A 23,410-nucleotide genomic window follows, 5' to 3' on the forward strand; every position below is an offset into this window, starting at 1 on the left:
TACACCGGGCATCAGAGAGAAACGTCATTTTAATCCTGTCCATGTCCTGTACATGTGTCACAATAGACAATATTGTTGACTTTGACTTTTATAAAATAAAAATAAACATCAGAGAAAACTTCTCCTGGATGACTCACAACTTTTATTTGATCTTAAATTTGTTGTCTATTTTCACTTTCTAGAAGTTGTTTGAAGTTTTTTGTTGATCTTTCTTTTCCCCTTTGTTTCTTATTTTCTTTGATGAAATGGCTCTGTCGTCACTTCAGTCCTTCTCTCGGACGTCAGGCGAAAACACACACATGAGAAGTCCGGTAGCGCCACCCAGCGGTGGTTCTCTGTCATCGTGGCCTAGAAGGATCATTTCTTTAAAAGCTGCGGAGACTCTGCAGTGACGAGACGCTCATTGTCTTCAGCGATGAAGTGAAGTTTGTAGAAAAAGACGCGTCTGGTTTCAGTTGAGAACTTTCTGTGGATCGTATCTTTGTTCTTGGTCCTTTTATTATCTGCGGGACTTTGGAACCTGAAGCTCAGACCTCAGGGAAACTTCGGTTCAGCAGGAGAAGTTTCATCTTTGTGTTTCTGACATGATCCTCAGCTGCTTTGTTGCTGTGTCCAGTTTATTCTTCACAGGTGAGTCCAAGGAAAACCCCTTTAGTCAAGTCATCAAGTTCTTCAATAATATGTTTGTATTATAGTGTATATGTGTAACATGGTGGAAAAAGTACTCAGATACTTAACTTAAGTAAAAGTACAAAATGTTAAAAATGTTATTTAAGTTACAGTATGTTAGTATATGTAGTATTTAGTAAAAGTAAATATACTGTGGATGTAATAGGCTACTTGGACTTTACGGTATCCTATGATTGGTTTGTTATTTTGATGAAGTAGTGGCATCATTGTGTTGGTTGAGGTTTAAACTACAGTTTTTCATGTCAGGCTGCAATTGATTATTATTATTTAGTTCATTGTTATCGATCAATTTCCTGATTTGTGAAGGGAAACCCACAAATTACTCATTTTACTGTCATTTAAAATGACTAAAGCAGAAAATTATCACAATTCAAAAGGTGAACTCATTCAATCTTAATACAATCTAATTACATTTCCTTTGGGACACCTATTGGTTTTAATTTGATATAGGCCTAAAGTCAATCTGGATAAATCATAGTCTATAAACTCTTCAAATGTAAAAATCTGAATTTATAAAGTAACTAGTTAAACAACAACACTCATTAAAAAACATAAATAAACAGATAGAAAATGACTATACTCAAATAAAAGTGTAAATTAGCATGACATATAAATACTCAAGTTCAGTATTCAATGTACTTTGATACTGTACATTTCTCTATTATATAATATTTCACTGGAGACAGTTGAAGAAAGTCATGTGACATCCCTGCATCTGGGGGCCTGCTTTCATCCCCGCTGTAATAACAACTGTATGAGATGCAGATGTGCAGAATGTTTGAGGTGACTGGGTGAAAGCAGACGGACCCACTCCTCCCTTCAGGAATGAGGAGCTGGGAGGCAGCTCGTTCACAACACCTCCCAACATGCAACTGGCCACACTCCAGTTATGAAGAATCTGAACTAAGCCGTAGCTGCAGCTGACGCTTCCCTCTGCTGTGTTGACCAGGCAGCTTAATTACAGCTCGGCTCCAATCAGTGGCAGCTAATTACCGAGGAGCCCCCCCCTCTGGGCCGAGCGCGCTCCAGCCTCCATTTAATCCTGCAAGACAACGACGGGACCTGAGATCCGCCCACAAGCTTCAGATGATGAGTGGAGGAGAAAAGATGCAGGTTATTATCTCTGCTCTGTCATCACAGACAGATGAAACCCACTCCACACCTTCCTCGGGTGTGAGTGGGTGAGTCATGTGTCCGAGGTAGAGTCACTTCTCTGAGTGGTGTCTGATGCACAGTGTGTGTCAGTGTTGTGGAATTCTGCACCATTTTGTTTTTACATATTTGGATTTGTTGCTTTGGGGACGCTTTAGATCTTTGGGGGTTGAGCTGTTGTTCGGACGAAACGAGACATCTGAAGAAGATGTGAGCTTTGTCTGACACAGATATGAAGATAAACTGATAAATAATGTGCAGATTAATCAAAATACTAATGGAAATAGTTGCTAGTTGAAGCCCTACAAGCCAAATCATAGTGGGAGCCATTGAAAGAATGACACATCACAACAAACAGAAAAACACCAAAAGCAAATCACAAAACATAACAAATAAGAAAAACAACCTTTTTTAGGATGTAATTAGCCAATGTGTTTTCTTATTTGCTGCTCTGTGTTTTGGGTTTTGTTGTTGTTTTTTTTATTTGCTGTTGTGTTTTCCTATTTTTTGTTGTGATTTGCACTTCAGGGCATCAACACCCTGGGCACACAGGTAAAAGACCAACAGAGACATGTTGTCTTGTGTCATTTTGAGTGTCTTTGTGCATCCTTTATGAGTTCTACTATTGTCAAACAAGAAATATTAATGTTCACTTCGTACATAGGCTCTTGTATCTTGGACATATATATTTATATATCTGGTGGGCCTGTTCAATGACCCTATAGGACAACTGGCTTAATCTTTAACTGTGCATTGGTTTTATCATATTTCAGGTGGAATCTTAATCTGAAAAGACACAAGTAGCTAAAGCTGCAAATTAAATATAGTATTTTATATAGAACAATATTCTCCTCTGCAATGTGGAGTAGAAATATGATGTTGAATGAAAAGGTCTAGTAAAGTACAAGTATTTATCTTCACCTCTGCAGTAGTTTTACCTGCATTTGAATATTTGTATGCATGCTGGTGCAGGTCAATCAGCGTCTCTGCTTCGGCCCAGCAGTGCAGACCATCCCGGTGATGGGCTGCGTCTGTTTATTTCCTCTGTGAATAATTCTATGTACGAGCTTTCTGAGTGGAACACTGGGCTCATTATGAGAAAAACGCTGATGGAAGTTTTAACCCACACGTCACTGGAACAACCCAGGGCAGCCTCCAGAGCAGGAAAGTCAAATGAAGCATCATTATTAATAAAACACAGTGTTAACCTGTGAGGACTTGATTTGTTTGAGGGCAATTGGGCCAAAAAACATGCAAAAAATGGAGCCGAAGCAAAGGAAGCAGCACAGGAACTGACTTGAGACGAGGGCGGAGGTTGACACACTGGAAAATTTGGCTCTTGGCTCTAAACACAGAGTCATTTTCAGGATATCACAAAAAATAGAGTGGCTGAACCACAGCAGCTGAGGGCGGAGGATGGCAGAGACAAGGGTTTATTGTGCTGAAAGAATGATTCAGACAAAACTCAGCACACGAGCCACGCTCCTTTTTTTACATGGAAAGAGATGAGTGAGCGGGAGCGTCGCCAACAGAGTAATCAAAACAAGCAGTTTGTCCTAATTTGTGGTGAAGACTGTGTCCAGCTAAACATTTCACAATAAAGCGAGGGCCAGAAAACCACTACAATAGTCGTCTTGCACACTTTCTTGACTCACATCCACATTTTTTTCTGTTCCCTTAAAAAAAACAACAAAAATCTTTCCACCATTTGCGAGATTGACATGTTTTCTCAGTCTACCTCTCAGGTTGGAAACTTGCAGGAGCTTCCCCTCAGAGTCCCAGATTGCAAATCCAGGTGTGTGTGCACTGGAATGTTACTGAGCGTGTGTGAGAGGAAACCTGAGAGGGAAGTTATGGAAATGAGACTGTGCTGCAGGGGGAGAATCACACAACACTCTGGGTACAGAAGCTTCCACTTCCAACATGTCTGACATGTGTTCTTTGTTCTGTTTCAGCTGGCTCCGGTACAACAGTGGATGACGGCTACAATGACTTTACAGAGGACGACAATGCTCCGCAACTAGACTACAAAGGTGCGTATTTAACCCCCCCCCCCCCCCCCCATTCTGCGGAAGTGTCCAAGATATCACTGATGGCCGTTTCACTGGTGTGTGACTGAAGTGTGTTAGAGAAAAGTGCTGCAGATAGATGCACTGTATGAATGTGTGTGAATCGACAAATGGCAAAACTGTACTGTTACTATTATTATTATTACTATTAAGACTAAAAAATTGCTATAAATACAGTTATTTATATTAGGACATACATTAATATAGACTATAAGTCTGAGTTTTTAAGCTAAACAAGATAGATACAAGATAATACTGTTTTTTAATGTGTTTATGAATCCGTATGATTTTTTAAAAACATAAATCTATTGGTATTCATGCAGATGTAAAAAGTGATATGTGTGATAGCTCTTGGATACAGGTCATTGATCAGAATAATAATATATAACAGCACAATCCTGGTATTATCTTTACCCCTCTAGCTTGAATTTGCACATATGTGACCTCAATTTGGAAACAATTTTTGCAATTTCATCATGTTGTGTTATGCTTTTATAGAATTTAACCAAGTTTGACCTCCGCCAAGGCCCAACTGCCCCTTCCAGTTCAATCAGGCTGCACCAAACTTCACACACCCAAAGATATCGGTCCCCTAAATGTGCCTGATGTTTTTCATCAAGATCCATGAATTGTTTTCTGGGAAATGGAAATATGTTGTGTCGGTTTCTGTGTAATCTTGACAGGGGTTTATTTTTATTTAACGTTTGGGGTCATTGTGATAAAATCTGACATTTCATTTGCTAAATTATCAGAACCTTACTGGTGCCATTCTCCGGGTCTGACCAATGGGGAGGTGACCTGCTACTCTCCTCGGGGCCCCGCCTACAAGAGCACGCTGGGCACCCGCTGTGAGATGAGCTGTGACCGGGGATACAGGCTGGTGGGGAGGAGCTCCCTCCAGTGCCTCGCCAGCCGCCGCTGGTCGGGGACCGCCTACTGCCGCAGTATGTGGAGACCTCACCATCACACATGGGGACACATTATGGGATGTTTTGTGTTTTGTTATTATCAACAAACGTAAAGACCAAAAGCAACAGTGAACTGATGCTGCTGAAGAACTGTCTGTGGTTTCAAAGCCTATTAAAGTTTATTACTCTGCACCATGGAACTCCATTAATGATAAAACTCTTTTATTTAAGGCATCTGTGAGCCACATTGTTTCACTGCATGTACCATCATTGCCATAAGAAAAGACATATTTTGAGTGATTCCTCATACAGAATCCTGCAGATTCAAAATGTCTAATAATTGAAAAAAGTCCCCCACAACTGCATCACGTGTTACGTAACATCTGGTCAAACCTAGTGTCCAGGAAATTAGGAAATATTTCACCTTTTTGAACATTTTTATATTAAATTCTGGATAGTTCAGAAAAATTTACATCCTCAGTAGGAATGACTTGGCCTGCACTGTAAAAACAAATCCGGTCAAAAAATCTGGCACCCTTGTGGCCAGATTTTAACCGGCAAAAAACAGAATACTGTAACATTTAAAAAACGTAAAATTACAGATTAAGCACGTACCACAACTAAATTATATGGCTGTTATTTTATAGTTAAAGGATTTCTCTATCAAGGAAATTATTGTCATTTAATACAAAATAAATGTAAAAAAACATTAAAGCTTAGATATCATGTAGAAACCACCATTAAATAACAGCTTGTAATGTTAATTATAAACAAAATATCTGGAAAATAATGGTATTTTTGGCGCATTTAAATACACTAATTTTACAGTTAAACGCAGAAAGAAAACCTTAATACTTTAGTATTAGTTCATTTCTGTCAATGTCATTACAGTTCTTTCATTACTTTCCCATAATATTGCAGTTAAAAAAATGACAATTTCTTAGTGTGTGGGGTCGAGACAGGGGAAGTTGGAAGTATTGAGTTGGACCCACTCATTGTTGATTTTGGTCTTTTATGGGATTTGTTGACGCAGCCTCACTCTTAAAGATTCTCCCTGATTCTCTGACCGTTTTCTCTTCTGCTCTTCTTCAGAAATGCGTTGCCACGTGCTGCCACTCATCCCACAAGGCAGATACTCCTGCACTCAGGGCTTTGTGGTGGACTCCAGGTGTGAATTCACCTGCGACCCCGGCTATAGCATCCAGGGGGAGCACTCACGCACCTGTCAGCACGGGGGGTCGTGGAGCGGAGGGCAACCGGACTGTTTAGGTACACCACCGCTACTGTGCATGTAAAACGAACCACATGTTCAAACTCGCCGTCATAACATGGACCTGAATTGAGTCCATCTGCGTTGCTGTGCAGTTTCCCATCATTCTTTCACAAGCTGCACGTCCCAGTGTCCACTCTCATAATATCAAGCATATTTCCTGCTCCTCTGTTCTCTGGACTGAATTCAAACTGTTCTCTGTGCTCTGATGTCTCTTCACAGGCTGCTCTGGGCTTCCATGTGTTCCCGTTCAAACCAATTTCCTTCCTCTAATATCTCCAGTGTTATTCTTACTGTTCCTTTCAGATACCGATCCCCCAAAGATCAGGTGTCCTCTGTCCAGACTCAAGGTCGCTGATCCGGGGAAACTCACTGCCAGGGTCACCTGGGACCCCCCCGCTGCCAAAGATACCGCTGATAAATCACTTGAGTATGTCACTAAGTTCCTTTACCTCTGTCTCTTGTTTAAATGGAGTTTAACCTTTTGGTCTTCACTTGTGTCTCTGCAGGGTAATATTAGTGGACCAGCTGTCGGGCTCTGACTTTAAAGAAGGAGTAAATGTTATCCGCTACAAAGTGTTCGATCAAGCCAGGAACAGAGCCGCCTGCAAGTTCTTTGTCAGAGTTGAGGGTGAGATCATGAACCTTGATATTCATAAAGCAGTTCATGGAAAAATACTAAGTGCTTTGAGATAATGAATGCTGTGATATGGTGCCATACCCATAAAATGTTATTTGAATGAGTTTAAACCCGACAGATTAACTGGAGGCAGCTTTATAACTTGCAGGATGTCAGCTGGATCTTTGTTTTGTTACCATGATGTTCTCCTCACAGTGAGACGATGTCCAGTACTACCTACCCCCCTGCATGGCTACCTCACCTGTTCCTCTGATGGGAATAACTACGGTGCAACATGTGAATACCACTGCGATGGAGGATATGAGCTGAGGGGGGTGTCGAGTCGCGTCTGCAAGTTCAGCCGCAACTGGGACAGAAATGCAGCCGAGTGTGTTGGTGTGTACAACTGCAAATACTGCGTGTACTAGTGGTGGAAGAAGCACTCAGGTCCTTTACTTCAGGAAAAGTATTAGTGCAGCAATGTGAAAATACGATACACCACTACAATCAACAGTACTGCATTTGAAAATGTACTTTAAAGTATTAATAGTATTTAGCCGTGAAACAAATGTAGTGGTGTAAAAAGTTCAATATTTCCCTCTGAATCGTTGTTGAGTAGAAGTATAAAACCTTAAAGTTGTACTTGAAGTGCATGTACTTTCTATCACTGACATATACAATACACAACAGTATTCATGGTGTATATAAGGTTTAAATGCAGGATTTCATTGTGTGTTCGTAGCGATGGAGATTAAATCCGATGTAAAAACAACTTCAGCTCTCCTGGATCAGTTCTACGAGAAGAGGAGGCTGCTGATCCTGTCTGCGCCCAACATCTCTGACTCCGACTACAAACTGCAGAACATCATGATTCAAGTGAGGGAACCTGTTGTTGACTTAACATTCATCTCCACACAATACTGACAGTTTCTGATAAAGTTTAACAAACATCAAGAAACTAAAAAAATCTGTTTTCTCTGTTTTCCACCAGAAATCAGACTGTGGATTAGACCTGCGACAGGTGACCGTGATCGAGCTCCTGGGCTCCCCGCCTCGAGAGACGGGTCGAATTAAAGAAAGTCTGCTTGGCTCTGAAGTCATCGAGGGATTGAGGTAATGGTCAGATACTTCACCACTTAGTTATTCAGGAGGTTTATGGTACATTCTGGGGGAAAATGTCAGTTTAGTAGAACATTTAACTCAGTTTCTGGCAGAGTTCAAGTTCAACCCCTCCCTCCCACAATCTTTATCAATCATTAATAATGATGAGGAAGCAACTGATAATAAAGAGTTTTTAGTAAACTCTTCTTGGTTTATTTCCCCACGAGTCATATTTCCCCCCCACTCTCTGCAGTGGCAGTCAGCCCCCCAGGGGCCCCACCCCTCAGCTTGAGAACCACTGCTCTATTAAAATGTCAGGAGCCTCCTAACATAAAGGGAGTCTTTGTTAGTTTGATGTTAAAAGGAAAAACTCCCCTGGAAAGATTAACAGTGTTAGTAGCACAGTCAATCCAGGGTCGCAGTAATGGGATTTTGACAGAACCGACACAACAACATCAACAGCAGACATCTGGATTCAGTTCCTATGAGAATCAGGGGCTTTTAAAATCCATTCTGCACCAGACAGGAGACACAACCGTGTCGGCACTGATCCATTTAACAAGAGGCAAAGATACAGCTTCTTTCCACCAACTGTGAAATTTGAGTAAGGGGCACTGCTCACTTTTTCCAGACTCTGGAAAATCTCTCCCAGAGTTTCTTCCTTCAGTCTCTGCACTGACACACAAACCCCACAGCTGAGTGAGAGCTGCACAACAGGCACATTCTTTCAGTATAGTGTAAAGCACTCTGAGAAATGTAGGCAAAAATCATCAAAGAAGAAGTAGATATGAGATAACAAGGACATTTTTGGGCCTTGTTGTCAAAATAAAACCAATTACTTATTATTAACTATAACCACTTTAACATCACAGTATGAGACGGTGGACTGTCCCTTTAATTGCTGTATCATTTCTCTGCAGACAAGTATTCAGAATCTCCAGGTCCTACTTCAGCATGGTGCTGCTTGACAAGCTCGGGCTGGACCGAGAGCGCTTCATCACCCCGATGGCGTCGGACGAGCTGTTCTCCTACATCGACGGCTTCCTGCTGGACGAGGAGGAGCGAGAGAGGCTCGAGCTCCACAGAGACTTCTGCGATTAACTCAATCAGACCCTCCGGTTGCCACAGCGATAAACTCATCAGTAGAACTATAACAACATGAGGAAGGACAAACACCCAGAAGCCAGATCCAGCGGAACATGAAGAAGGGGAAAACAGGACGAGAAGGCCGTTCCTCCTGTTTACATGTGATCGTTATACAACACTGAAGAGATAGCACTGTTTTCTCTATATCAAGTCATCAGCTGAAGGCATGGAGGCCACCACTGATACAGAAAACATTTAAACTAATATTTAACTAGAACTTTAACACATAAATGATAACCACTGCGACAGAAGACTCAGGAACATCCAGCAGGGATTGAGGTGAAATGCAGAGCTGAGATAATCAACCATGTCCTGGGTTTCTCTTGGGGGGGGGGGGGGGCCAGAATATTTAAGGCAACTTTGAGGTAAACATATATAATTGAGATAAAAAACAAATGTAACAATTTCAAGTTAGACTTTATTCGTTTTATATAAATATAATTTTATGTGATAATATTTGTGCAAAATAAAATGTTGTAGATTAAACTAAGCACAATTTGTAGAATGCAACAACACAAATTCTGTATACAACTATAAAGAAACACATTTGTGACCCCGTTTCTGTGCTAAGTGCTGTGCATAATTTTAATGTATGAAGCCTGAATTAAAAAAAAAACATAAAACGACTGTGTCAATGCTCTTGGATTAAAGACATGGCCCATTTCCAGCAGTAACACCAGTCTGCAGCGTGTGTGTGAGGGGGTGTGAACAGATGTCTGTTGTTCAGGAGGCCAGTAAACTGATGAGTCTGATGAAATAAAACAAATCCACATTCCTCATTAATCTCACTTTCGTCTCAGAGGTCACAGCTTCTCCTCTTCTCAGTCTCTTTTCCCTGAAGGTCCAGGGCTGCGCTGCCGTCCTCATTTGCCCTCCTCCTTCCGCATAGTGGATCGCAGTGGAAGAGTTCCCTCTGCCCACGAGTCGGGGTACTGCATCATCTTCTCCCACATACTGACCTCCTCGCCGACCGAGTCCATTTCCACTTCCTCCTTGCTTATTTTAACAGTGCCTGCAGGGGTGACGATAAGTGCAGCATTAGTGCAGAGTTAGCCGTTATTAATAACGATGCCAAACTCCTTTAACGCTCTTAATTGTCACACTGGGGAGGGGCTTCGGCAGTAAAACAAAATTAAGCATGTCCTTCTCGTAAAGGCAATTTAAGCTTAGGCAATAAAACTAATAAAAGTAGAAAAGAAAGCGTTACTTTCTCTTTTCATGGAGACTTTTTTTTCAACCTTCATTCCACTGTTAATGTGTCATGGGGGTTAGAGGCTGAACAAAGTTAAAGAGTCCCTCACTGGTTCCAAAACAGGATCTGAACACAGTTTTTCGAGACAAAAGCTAAAAGAAAAATCCAGTCTTTGTTTTGTGCAGACATATATTCCCAAGTCCCCCCCCCACCCCCAAGTATTTCTTCCAAAGTTCCTCCAAAATCCCCCTTTTTGTGTTTCACTGTTTTTGTGGGAGTTTTCAACTAAAACGGCTGCAACCCTGGAATATGTGCACTTCCTAGATTTAAGTAAAACTGCTTAAACAACATCATCAGATTTAAATACAGTTCTGAATAACTGTTTAATGAAAGGAGGAGAAATTCTGTCCCCATCACACGACACTCAAATTGCTTTAGAGGAGGATCTTCTCAAAGCCAGCGTGAGCAGCAAGAAAAAACAGTTTCAATATTTATATGGACAAAAGGTGTATTATTGTGTTTACAATATAAATACGATACAGTTAATCTGCCAGAGCACTAGGTCAACAAGATCTCACTGAACAGTCTAAGAAACACACACAGAAACTACAAACGGAGGAATATCTGAGAATTTTAAAGAAACTGTCTTTCATGCAACATATGAAATATCTGGATTTATTGGATTCTTTCAGTTTCCTACCTTTTACCGAGCTGAGGCGGACCCCTCCTAGGAATTCATTGGTCAGCATGGCCTCCTTGTCCCACACAGTCAGCTCCAGACACATCTCCCTCAGCTGCTCCAGAGCCAGGTCCTTGTACACGAACGTGTGGTCGTAGTGGGGGTCCAGGTTCTTCTTTACGACTGGAGTCTTCCTCTTTGTGCTCTTCCCTTTCGTTGGGAACAAGTATCTGCAGAACCACAAACACAGAGTGGGTTTATAAAGGTAAAACGCTCTAATGAAAACACGTGAGTGGGTTGTGAGAGTTGACAGATGATCACTAACCCCTTCACAAAGCTATCTGATGTCCCTCCTGGTTGCATTGCCATCAAATTCTTTGCCTCTTTAATTAAGATGTGCAGTTCTCCCCTGTGTTCAGTCGCCGATTCTCTTTTCTTGACTGAAGAAGAGAAGACACTCTGATGAATTTGAGGCTAAGCGTATGAGACAGTCAGAACTAAATGCAGTTTTCTTATCGGACTTTTACCTTTGGTTTTCTCAGTCGCTGGCTTTTTAGATGTGACGTACTTCAAGGAGATGACCAACTCTCCTTTATACTGAGCAAAAGCTGAAGTCTGTGCAGTGGAGGCTGCCTGTTTGATACAAGTACATGAGAATTAGGACACGGAAGGATCTCACACAACAACACAGTAAACATGTTATCTTTCCTAACAAACAGGTATCAGCACTAAAACCTGACTAACAATAATACTGGTCGGCTGAGGCTAATGCAGGGTGGGAAAAAATTCCATTCACCATAATGATAAATACTGAACAACCATATTTACTAAGATTCGTGAACATGGCAATTTATTTCTATATACATCACATGAAAATATATAATGGAAACCCACTTTCTAGTGACCTTAAACATAACCCACGTATTTTTATGTCCTTTTTTAAACAGCTGCCAAAATAAAATAAAAACTGTTTTAACTACTTGATAAACAAAATGGTTTCATGAAAAAATTACAAAAGGATCTTCTGCTTCTGGTGAGGTTCTGCTCCGGACACTAATTGATGAGAGACGGATCTGATTACTAAATCCCCCAACATCATAGTGGGGCAAAAATGAATTCAGCAAGTAAGTTGGACCACATAGATACACACAATGCATTTTGCAGTGTAAACACACTGGGGCCCCTCCACTGGACCTTTTACACATAGTATGAGACAGAAACACAAGTTCTGTTCTACCTTTGACATCAGAGCCACATTGTCCTCGTCCGGGGAGTCGAGGTCTCTGGAGTCCAGAGGGATCTCCACTTCTCCCAGGAAGGCGTTGCGGCTGAGGCGACCGTGATGCCACACTGATATTAACATGGAGCGGGTGAACAGCTGAGAGCGGTTGATGGAGTACTGGAGGAGGAGGAGGAGGAGGAGGAGAGTGGATGATTCAGAGATGATACAGTGATGGAGAAGTCTCACTGTTTATAATATAATGCTCTGGTGCTGAGGGAGTTTTAAATAAATCATGTAACATTGATTAACGCAGAAAATTAATTCAGAGTTTATTGGAGGTTGTAGTTAAAGTCTCCTGAAGAATCTAAGTTAAAAATTACAAAATTACAAATAGATTCCTCCAGCTAATTTTCTTTCCAGCACTTTTCTTTGCCCCTTGATTCAAGCTGACTCTACATTAGAGGCCAAGACAAAAATCAATATTTGACAACAGGTATTCTAATCTGCAACGTCAATATCAAACGTAAGGGCTCTGTAGGTGTGGTCATTGTTTGCAACAGGCACGGCGCAAGGTCACTAATCAGGGAGTGTCATTGAGTAAACAGGATAAGGTCAGCAGCTGAGAGGAGCCAGATATAAAGCACCACCTTAAGTGTTTCTTTATAGACGGGGTCGATGGTGTTTCTCTTGATGGTGGTCTTCCTTTTGCTCTGGCGAGATTTGTCGGGGAGCAGATAACACTTGACATAACTGAAAGACAAAAATAACAAGTCGGTCAACCCGTTTTTCTCCTCAGCACCACGTCAGTGTTTTGCTGAAATTTCCTGATTGAATGCTGTGAAAAGATATTTGTTGACATTCAATTTCCTTTGAAATCTCGCAGTAAATCACATCTGGGACGTGATTATCGCGACTTTGTAAACACGGCAACCTCTTATCTACCCAGATCAAAGCTATGTTAACATCACTGAGGGGTGTGTGTTCAGTGGAAAAATGTCTCTCAGAGCCACGGTTCGGCAACAGCCGCTGCAAAGTTTGAAGTCTTGAGCAAACTGTGCTTCCAGACGACGTGTTCTGTCAAGTGGAGATTCACACAACAGCCACGCTAAGTCAATAAGTTTAATAGTTACGGGTTTGAAAGCTGCCGTGTGGCATCGGCGTAAGCCAGCCCGTGGCACTCCTTGATGAAGACCTGGAGGCTCTGGCTGTCTTCGTCGTAGCTCATAGAGAAGACGATGTTCCCGCTCACCTCCACGCTGTCAAAGTCTCCTGCTTCACTGTAAATACTCATCATGCTGCCCATTGCGCTCTGCGGAAACACACACACACACACACCTGAATAATCATCAACAATTCCTGTTTCATTAGCACCAAATATTGACACTTAGATTAGAATTGGACAGACGTGCTCTAAAGGCTTAATGCTGCAGAACAAATAGAATAAACTAGAAATAACACATAAAACAAATAAATGATATGTAACATAAAACATACTGGAGGGTGTAGAAAGTGAGTCAGGGACAAACAAAGAGAAGGTTTCGGTCAATATCTTAATCCAGAGTGACAGCAGGAGAGTCATCCTGTAGTAACAGCTTTATTTACTATGGAGACATGTTGGTTGACTGTACACATCGATTTCACACTTTCTAATTTGCTGGAGGTTTCCTGAGGCTGTAGATGCTCGTTCAGATGATCCAACATCAGTTTTGTTCTGAAAGAGATTTTCCTCAAAGAGCCTCCAGTTGAGTAAACGTGAGCTGTGAGAATACTTCACCTTTGAGCTGTGCAGGCTGGAGGAGCTGGATGCCATTGACCTTTTGTGAAAGCTAACCAGGCTGTCAATATCTTCATCCTCCTCGTCATCTTCCTGTGGTGAGATAACAGACATTTAAAATCATACACACACAGTGGGATTAGTTTTACCCGAGATTCACATTATTTGTAAAAATATAACAGCAACATCTAAGACAATGGATTACCAGAAATGTATCTGGTAATTTACAATATTTGGTTTTTTTTAAACCCCTAGTACTCTATGCCTGGGAAGTGTTATGTAAATAAAATGTATATCCTATGCATTATACAATCCAATGCCACCTGAACACCAATAACTCAAAATACATATCATCTACTGACAAATTTAAAATGAAATTTGAAAAGGTCAATGTGAGATCCAAAGTTACAGTTGAGTATTTTTGGATGATTAACTTCCACTGAGCCTCATCAGTTTATCCCACTTAACTAGTAATAGTAAGTGGAGTCTTCAGCACCTGCTGGGAGATACTGGAACTAAACCACACAATGAAGCTCATACAACCGCTCACCACAAGTTGGGGAGAAAGAATCATTGATCTTTAAAACAAATAAAAACCAGCTACAGTGACTAATATTTGAACGGTCACTCACATATTTGAGCAACTTAAGTTGTGAAAATAATTTAAAAAAACAAACATTTTCCAGGATATTTTACTTTTTGTCCTATTTTCTATTAGTTTATCATGAATGGAAATTTGGTCAACTGTTTTCATGGACATGTGGGAACCTTGAAATAGTTGGAAATTGTTGAGATATATGAAACATCAACTGTAAAGGCCAAGTTTGAGAGTTTCTCCCCTCATCCAGTGATTTTCAACAAATCAACGTAAGAAATACACTGAGGCTGAAATACTCAGCCTCAGTGGACCACAAATAAATGTGGCCACAAAATGTTTTAATAAGAATCTTTCTGTAGTTTGTTTGTTTTGCTCACTTTTAACTGTGTTGGTCTTTTCTTCCAGAGTCCATTACATGAAACAATTGAAATATTAAATATAAATTAAAGACATACAATAAAGTATGCAAGTCGTTAAAAACACATACATTCATTTACCCACATTGTACTGATAAGAATGCTCACACGCACCCATTCAGTCAGTCTAACAGTAACAATGCACTTCCTCATACATAAGAATCCTCATATCACACTAGTTTTGTATTGTCTCTTAAACTCTTAACTACACAGCAGTTAACTGCCAGAACAAATATTACAATCATGCAAATATCTGAACACAAATATACTTTACAAGTTGTAGTGTCGGAGAGGTTGAAAATGTAAAATACGCAAGGATCAGTTTTGTGTCCCTACACTGAGTTTTTTTTTTTTATACTGGTGCTCTCACAACAGAAAGAATGACAGAGGCCAATGTTTAACTAAATGCCAGACATTAACCTTTAATATAAAATATAAAAGCAGTGCATAAGAATATCAAAATCTAGATATTCCTTCAGTAAACAACTCACCTTAACGTCTAAGCCTGGTACAGAACGACTCCGGTTGCCCATCGAGGCGTCAGGTGCCTCGAGTCCGTCGCGTAGGTCGAGTGTCGACACGGACTCTAAACGTAAAAACAGTGAATTAAACACATGTATAGAGACATTGTTTGCGAATTGATTCAGGAATAAAATCAACTGCACTGCACATGGTGAGATAAAGATACTAACCAGGAGGCTTTGGGGCTCGTTTGAGGCTCTTCTTGAAAAGTCTGTCAACGTCCAACTCCGAGCTCGGACTGACGGGTTTTACTTCTGGAGCCTGTGGGGACAGAAAAAGGGAGACATAGTCAGAAGAGAAGAAAGATATATAATAATTTGATAGCACGTTAATTTAAAAGCATCTCACAGCGTTTGCTTCTGTGTTGGTGTCGACGGTGACGACACATGTTTTGACTGGGATGGTCAGACTGGAAACAGTGGAGCCTGTTGGACTGGACTGGAGCGACTCCTTCCCTTTCCTTGTTGACAACATACAATTAAATCAAATACAGTTAAAACAGGCAGCTTTTAACTTTACAAATACAGCGTAGATGTCTACCCCTCATCCACATTATAATCAAAATGGCATTTGGAAATCGCAGCATATCTTTAAATCATATGTGGAGTCTATTTTAATAATTATGGTTGTTAATATCATTATTTTTCAAGTCAGACACAGGACATCATTTTAAATAAATTACTTGTTTGTTTTTATTGCAGCTTCAATAAAAGATTCTACATTTTTATAACACCTTTTAATGGAAACTATGAGGTTTAGAATTCCAAGCCAATATTAATAATGTGTAAAAAAGTATTGTCATTACTCCGCAAATCATCTGATAATTTAAAGCATTATACAACAAGTTACAATGTAATTTGTATTTATCAACTTTACCGTATTTAAAATTATCAGAGTATTAAAGACTAAAGATTTCAAGTCGTACACTTGAGCAGGCCGGACTGAGACCAGCCGTGGGGGAGGAAGGCTAATCTCTGCATTATCTTCACCTCAAATGTTGTTTGAAGTTGGGTAGCAGTGTTTGTACATTTCAGAATAACTGTAGATTAGTTTACCGTGGCTGCTCAGGGGTCATACGGCCGGACTCAGTCTCAGTTTTATTGCTGCTTAAACTGGCATTTTCTGCAGACTCTGTATCACTGCACGTCAACTTTGACCCGACGTCCTCCTTGGATTCAAATGATTCCTTCGAAGCAACTGAATTCTTGCTTGAATGTCTGACAGAGAAAATTTGACAAAATGCGGAGACGTCCTTAATCAGTGTTTCAGAAATATGTTAACATTTTTGAATACTGATAAAACTAAAGAACGAGGACAAACCCTTTGTTGTCCGTTTGATTCTTCTGCCTGGGCAGAGGCACGGGAAAGGGAGGATCTGGGTTTATTTCTGTATTTCTCAACAGCTGTTCTCCGGTCGCCTCACGCTTCTTCACTTTAACACAGAACAAAAAAACCACACACACATACCCGTCAAACAAAATGCTCTCATGTTAATGCATTTTTCAACATCTCTCTCCTTCCACTGTTGAACTAAAGATTTCTGTGACTGTGGGCTCGGCTGAGAGCTGTTTACATTCCTAGTTGGACGGTGATACCCACTTCCTCTTCCTGTACTCACATGGGGATTTCTTTTTGAGCGAGACCCTCACTAGGTTGTGTCCTGGCGCTTCGGAGAACCGGTTGACCCTCTGATCGTAAAACCAGTCACCTGTCCTTTTCTTCAGATCCCTGGCAGAAACAAACACATTTTAAAAGTTTAAAGTGAACTGGATTAACATTCATTCAAACAACTGAATGCCACTGTAGTTAATGTTTACCCAACACACTGTGAGCTCATCAGTATGTTCCAAAATGCTGAACATTACTGTTATTAACATTAGTCATGTTGATACAGTTACAGATAAATGTTGGATTGTTAACGGCTGCCAAATATTTTAATTTCTCCATTCATCTCATTGCATTATACAAAGAGGCATTCCTGTCATTTAGCCTTTTCTCATTAGTATAATCATGGTGGACAAAATAATAGAAACAACTGTCAGATTAAAATATTGTATAAAATACTGATGATTACTGATTACAATATCTTTTACTATTTTCAAATACATTTCCCTCCTTACATCTTTTTTTTGTGTGACTATTTTTAATCCAGTGTCATTGACATCCTTGTTTGGAATAGTGCGAAACCACAGTGAAACCAACAACCGTGTGTGCACAAGATAAACAAAACAGGAATCTACTCATAGAAAACCGGGGAGGGTCTGAGGAACAGCATGAAGAAAATGGTGTCTTACGATTCTTTGGCGCACACAGAGCACAGCCAGGATCCATCGGGGAGGCCCGTTCGGCAGTTGCTGCACACATGGTGATTGCACGTCTTGCACTGAGTGGAGAAAAAAGTCAGTCGACTCAGAGGCTCCAGGCATCGGCCACAAATACGCTGACTGTATTTTCCACTGCCACGTTTGGCCCCTTTCCTCTTCACGTCCAGCAACTCTGTCTTCAACTTCCTGTGACAATCATGACATCATCCAGTGAGTTTTGGGGTTTTATATATACACACACACACACACAACAGGTGAATCAAGCATTGGCCAGCCATCTACAGGAGTAAGAAAACTTTGCAACAGACACAGAAACACACTGTCCACTTCCTCTTTAAACCAGGGGGAAATGTTACATGTTAGATTTGGTGTTGAATGATATGTTTAAATCAAGCACTGGGGTTGACCAATGAGACGGAGTTTAAATCTGACAGTATTTCTAATCTTTGTTGTGAGGAACCTGTTTATTCCTGCAATTCAAAACACATTGACAATGGACACATCTGTAAACTCAGACTGGGTAAAAACAGACTGTGGTTTCACAAACAGAAATGACGTTGTATGTGTGTATTTGCATACAGAGCACGGATGTGGTCACAGGGGACACATTCAGGACGCATTTCAATGCCAGGTGTCAACAGACATCATGAGTAGCCATGTGCATCCATTTGTGACCATCTTCTAACGGCCACTTCCAGCATGATAATGCCTTTGTCTTCTGTCACAAAGTAACCAGGTGGCTCTGTTGCATAAACCTAATCAATCTGAAAATAAAAATAAAGAAACCACCACACCTGAATCCAACAGAACATATATTTCATGTGGAATGTGTAGCTGATGTGATGTACTCATGTGAAGCAGAACCTCAAAGAAATGTTTACAACCTCTTGTAAAATCTACACCACAAAGAATTGAGGTCAAAGAGAGGAACTAGCCAGTATTAGCGTGACATTACTAATAAATTTCATAACATGATGACCATGCAATAAATGATTATACTGAATTGTGGTCCAGCCTTAAATCAAAATATTGTGCACTGCCACACAAAAATGTGAATAATAAGATAAGATATATTTGTTGTCCACTATGTGAACACCAGTGTAAATTTGTCTTGGGCTGTACTTGGACTCTACTGTTTGAAATACTGGTGCCAACAAGATATGTGATGAATGAATATTTTCATTGACTAAAATAGTGCCGGTGCCTTTAACACCATTCAGCCTACATTCCTCATAAAGAATATGAGGGTAGTGGAGAGTATTATGACTGTGTGAGCTGAACCACCTGCAGCTCAACCAAGTAAAACAAAGGAGCTGGTGGCACATTTGCATTTCCACATATATTTATATCCACTTACTGTGTATTTATTATAATTAGTAGTACAATTTTATAGCAGTCTGAACTTTTTACTCAATTACTTCCTCTTTGCTGACTGGATTTTGAGATACTATCACAAAGCAATTTCCCTGCAGGGGATCAATTAAGTTGTATTTCTTTTCTGAATCGACGACACTAGCAACACCTTAAATCTGATGTTGAAAAAAGTAAAGCAAGTTAAACACAATTTAGCCCAATTAACAGGAAAATGTTCTCTTCTCACCTCACACGCTGCTCCTCTCCCTGCCTCAGCTCCTCGTCCCGCTGCAGCACCTCCAGGATCCGCTCCCGCTCGGAGTCAGACAAGAAGCCTAGGCTGATCATGTTAGCAGCCTGGGGCATCGTACCTTCAACAACAAGCCCTCAGTGCCAGTTAACTGACGGTCGCATTGAGAAGATCCCCTGGAGACAAACACAACATCAGGAGTTGACTCAGACGGGAATATACTCTTGACTGTGTCACTGCAAGAAAAGGTGGAATTCATACCAAAAAGAACTGTATTTTAAAAACTGAAAGTTAACATAAAAAAGATTACAGAGGTGAGAAACACTCTTGACATAACTATTGCCGAGCCTGTTTTCTTATGATTCCATGGAAGACACGCACAGTTATGGCCGGTTGTGTACACTGGTGTGTCTGAGAACTGTCAGACGTGATGCTATAATGACAATAACAGCAGTAAATAGAAGAAGGTCTATGCGGTGACTTGATGCCCTGCAGGGATACAAATGCAGAGAGAGCTGCAAGGTCTCTCTGCAGCCAGCGATGAACACACTGCCTCATTTGACTATCTAAATCTCACTGCACATGTAGCTGTAGAGCAACATGGTTCCTTCTTGTATTCAAAATTTTGTACACACACACACACACACACACACACACACACACACACACACACACACACACACACACACACACACACACACACACACACACACACACACACACACACACACACACACACACACAGAAAATAGTCACTCATAGTAATCGGAACATTGAAACATGTTTTCCATTCACAAGGGGGAAGGAATCAGTGATAACAACTATGGAACAAAGTTTGGGCCGAGCCCGGTTCTCCAAAAATGACAAATGACTCAAAAGGAACCAGGCTGCCAGAGGATTTAAGAAATCCCACAGAAAGCCTCTGCCCGGGTGAAAGGTTGTTTTGAGTGGGACGGACAAAAACAACACCAAGTGGGTTCCCACCCTCTAAGGATACAGAGAGACGGGTGGAGTTCAGTAGCTCAAGCATTTGTTTAAGCCCGACATTAAGCTTATCATCTGTCACTATCCCATCTGAAACTTCATGCTCCATTTATTTTCCAACAGCCTCAAAGAGAATTAAGTCAGAGGGAAAATGTGCATGTGAAGAAGCTAATTAGAGGGAAAGCTGCAATTCTAAAGTGCACGCAAAAAAACCCAGAGACCTTCTTTTCCTCATTGTTTGAATGCCTGAGGCAAACCGACTCCAGCAAGTGTTCAATAATACCTGCTGGGTTACTTGTTTAAGAAACCTTTAAGGAAATGGAGCGTGCGTCTGTTCAAGATGACCAAGAGACACAGCTCCAACTGAAAAACATATAATGGGCATTTAAGAGGAAATGTTTTTAAAAAAAAAAAAGCACATTGAGCTGAGAAAGTTAGGTCACATAGTGGAGGTAGTTGTCTCGGGTTGTGTTAACTGTAATTGACATTAATTCTCTGAGCTTGAGGTTCATTTTGGTTAATTTCCTCAGCATTAATCCTGGTTTTTGTCACATTTTAAACTGCACCACATGCACAGTTTCCTATTTTCAACACAAACTCAGCTAAATGTACAAGTTTTAGTTTTGTCTGTTTCAGAAAGTACAAAGCCGTAAGGAGCTGTACTTCTACTACTTATACACACTACTTAAAGACCAGTAAAGGTATGATGCTGTCTATTTACAGTCTTTCATGTGGATTTCAGATTTAAAGTCTCACATAAGCACTTTTAACTGTTTTTCTCAGTTTGTCTTTACGTTATGTAAATAAAATGTTTTCCTTGATTAACAAACAAAACATCCTCCAGAAGTTGTCAATAATATGACAACTTCTACTACTACCACCACTAATATATAATAATAATCATCATCATCTGTATTTATATAGCACTATTCAAACAAAGGTATAAAGTGCTTTACAAGAATATCCACGTAGTAAACTCAAATAATGAGAGATGAGTCAGTTGTTGTAGGATTAATAGAAATGTTGAAATTCAGATTGCAGAATTTACACGTTCAACGCAAAGTGCTGATGTTTGAATGCAACTTTAAGAACCACAGGTTTGTTTAAGTTTAAACAACGTGATCCCGACAAACATGTCGGCAGATACAGAAAGACACGAAACTCCCATTTAACGCGTAGAAACAACTTGGCTGTGAACACCACGGCTCTGGGTTGACGTCACGATGCCAGCGGAGAATTAACGTTACTTTTGCCGTATCTATAGAAACCAGTTTGCGTTAAAGTTAAAAGTTTGACGCGTAAACAAACGAAGTCACGACTTTAGTCCATTAAAGAAAACACACGCACACACACACACACACCTGTTGTTAAAGTCGAGGTCACACCGCTACTCAGTTCGCGTCACTGCGACATTAAACACAACAAAAACAAAAACAGGTTAAAAGTAGCACACGAGCTAACTGCTAACACAAGCTAATTCCTTTACCTGTGTAATAAACGTGTCGCCTCGTCCTCTGCTCCTCTGTCAGCTGTCTCCCTCCTCTCGCCTCCTGCTGCTGTGTTGACTGAGAGACTCTCTGCTACCGGAAGATCAGGAAAGTTTGCAGCAGACACACACACACGCACACAGACAGACACACACACACGCACACTGAGTCAGGAGCGCCTCTCCACAGTTTCCATGACAGGTGCTTCCCTGTGTCTGCTCCGTGCGCCTCAGCAGAGACACACTGAAAGTTCAGGAAACACGCGAAGAAAGAGAAGTGCAGGGGACTTTTATTTCTCTCTTTCCTCAAAAGTCAGACAAGCGCAGCAAGGATCACTTCTCCATCCATGTATGGTGGCCCCCGAAGTGCAAACCACGAATCAGAAAACACACCAGCAAACACAACACACAAAAAACCCCCACAACAAATAAAAAACACAACACAAATAGTTTTCTTATTTATCACTGTATTCTTGTTTGCCATTGTTTTTTTTTTTTAAATTCTGTTTTCTCATTTGAAGTTGTGTTTTGGCATAGTTGTCTTTTTTTCCTGTTGTGTCATGGATTCTTGTTTACTGTTGTATAACAATTGGCTGAGTCCATATTTGTCAAATCGCCAAACCCTATTTGCCATTGTATCTTCTTGTTTGCCTTTGTGATTGGCTCTTCAGGGCCACCATACCTGTAAAGTTACAACAGTCTTAAGAGTTTAAATGAAGTGGTTGTAATTTTCATTTTGAGCAAACCCCGGAACATCTCCTTCCATAAAAATTATAAATTAGCTACTTTCTTCCACATTGTTCCTTCTCGTCATTGTAAAGCTTTTACAAGTTGCTAAAGAATCAGGCTGAGCAATACAACAATATCAGTAAATATCCTAATATAATTTTCATCAATAGAAATATAACAATATATATGCTTATACAGTGTCATTCTCTGCCCATAAGGAAGAGTTTAAAACTATAACCTTAACTCAGGAGCAAAAAACAGTCTTTTAACATAAAAGAAATAATAAAGTGACATTAATCATAATTATCGTAATCGACTGATATGAAAATCGATATCTTTCCATTTTTTAGCCGTATTGCCCCGCCCTAATATATAGACCGTATAAAAAGACATAGCCCTGGATATTCCTGGAGACTTTGTATTTCCATAAGACTGATAATACTCATAAATCAAACCTTATCAGTCTAACATGGATCTACATTCACCTCCTGATTCCCCCACAGCAGATGCAGAAGGATGACAACAGAAAAACAGCATCAACTGTCTCAAATACATGTTAATCCACCACAAGTCATTTTCAGAGCCTCAGTGCTCTTTGGCATAGATTACTACTGGACGGATGAACGCCGTTCAACCAGAAGATTTTCCCTTATTTGGATTCCAAAATCTGCTTTAGCTGTTCAACTGGGTTTAGATCTGATGCGTGAAAAGACCAGATCATATGATTCACATCGTTGCCAATTCTCACGAGTGTGTGAGCGTTTTTTCTTTAATTTATAACTGTTCTACAGCTCAGAAGTGAAACCATCATGTAAAAATGAATAGTAATTTCTCAAGGTGACTTGCCTTTCGAAGCCATATATACAAATCCTGTAGTTTAAAAAGTCAGAACATTGGAGTTTTGGATGCTCCTGTATTTATTATTT

At 40.4% G+C, this 23,410-nt stretch overlaps 2 protein-coding genes across 3 annotated transcripts; one reads left to right on the top strand and one right to left on the bottom strand.

The window, feature by feature from the left end:
- Nucleotides 1-332: 332 nt before the first annotated feature.
- Nucleotides 333-9,591, top strand: srpx2 (sushi-repeat containing protein X-linked 2). The gene is made up of 10 exons (XM_034598164.1): nt 333-630; nt 3,798-3,875; nt 4,664-4,855; nt 5,912-6,088; nt 6,396-6,519; nt 6,599-6,720; nt 6,925-7,104; nt 7,451-7,584; nt 7,700-7,821; nt 8,730-9,591. The coding sequence occupies exons 1-10, from the start codon at nt 585-587 to the stop codon at nt 8,908-8,910; spliced, it is 1,356 nt and encodes a 451-aa protein (XP_034454055.1). The 5' UTR covers nt 333-584; the 3' UTR covers nt 8,911-9,591.
- sytl4 (synaptotagmin-like 4) lies at nt 9,354-22,020 on the bottom strand. Of its 2 annotated transcripts, none has more exons than XM_034598154.1 (17): nt 21,756-22,020; nt 19,283-19,461; nt 17,653-17,868; nt 16,977-17,086; nt 16,679-16,790; nt 16,414-16,575; nt 15,707-15,818; nt 15,529-15,619; nt 15,328-15,422; nt 13,823-13,915; nt 13,179-13,357; nt 12,696-12,798; nt 12,064-12,225; nt 11,354-11,459; nt 11,152-11,266; nt 10,848-11,056; nt 9,354-9,967 (listed from the first exon to the last, which is right to left on the bottom strand). In XM_034598154.1, exons 2-17 carry the CDS (start codon nt 19,399-19,401, stop codon nt 9,819-9,821), a joined length of 2,133 nt encoding a protein of 710 aa, XP_034454045.1. In that variant the 5' UTR covers nt 19,402-19,461; nt 21,756-22,020; the 3' UTR covers nt 9,354-9,818. The 2 variants fall into 2 exon arrangements, with proteins under 2 accessions (XP_034454045.1, XP_034454046.1); XM_034598155.1 differs by having other exon boundaries at nt 21,631-21,764.
- Between the last annotated feature and the right edge of the window lie 1,390 nt (nt 22,021-23,410).

Source organism: Hippoglossus hippoglossus, chromosome 10, assembly GCF_009819705.1.
Source record: "Hippoglossus hippoglossus isolate fHipHip1 chromosome 10, fHipHip1.pri, whole genome shotgun sequence".
NCBI lineage: Eukaryota > Metazoa > Chordata > Actinopteri > Pleuronectiformes > Pleuronectidae > Hippoglossus > Hippoglossus hippoglossus.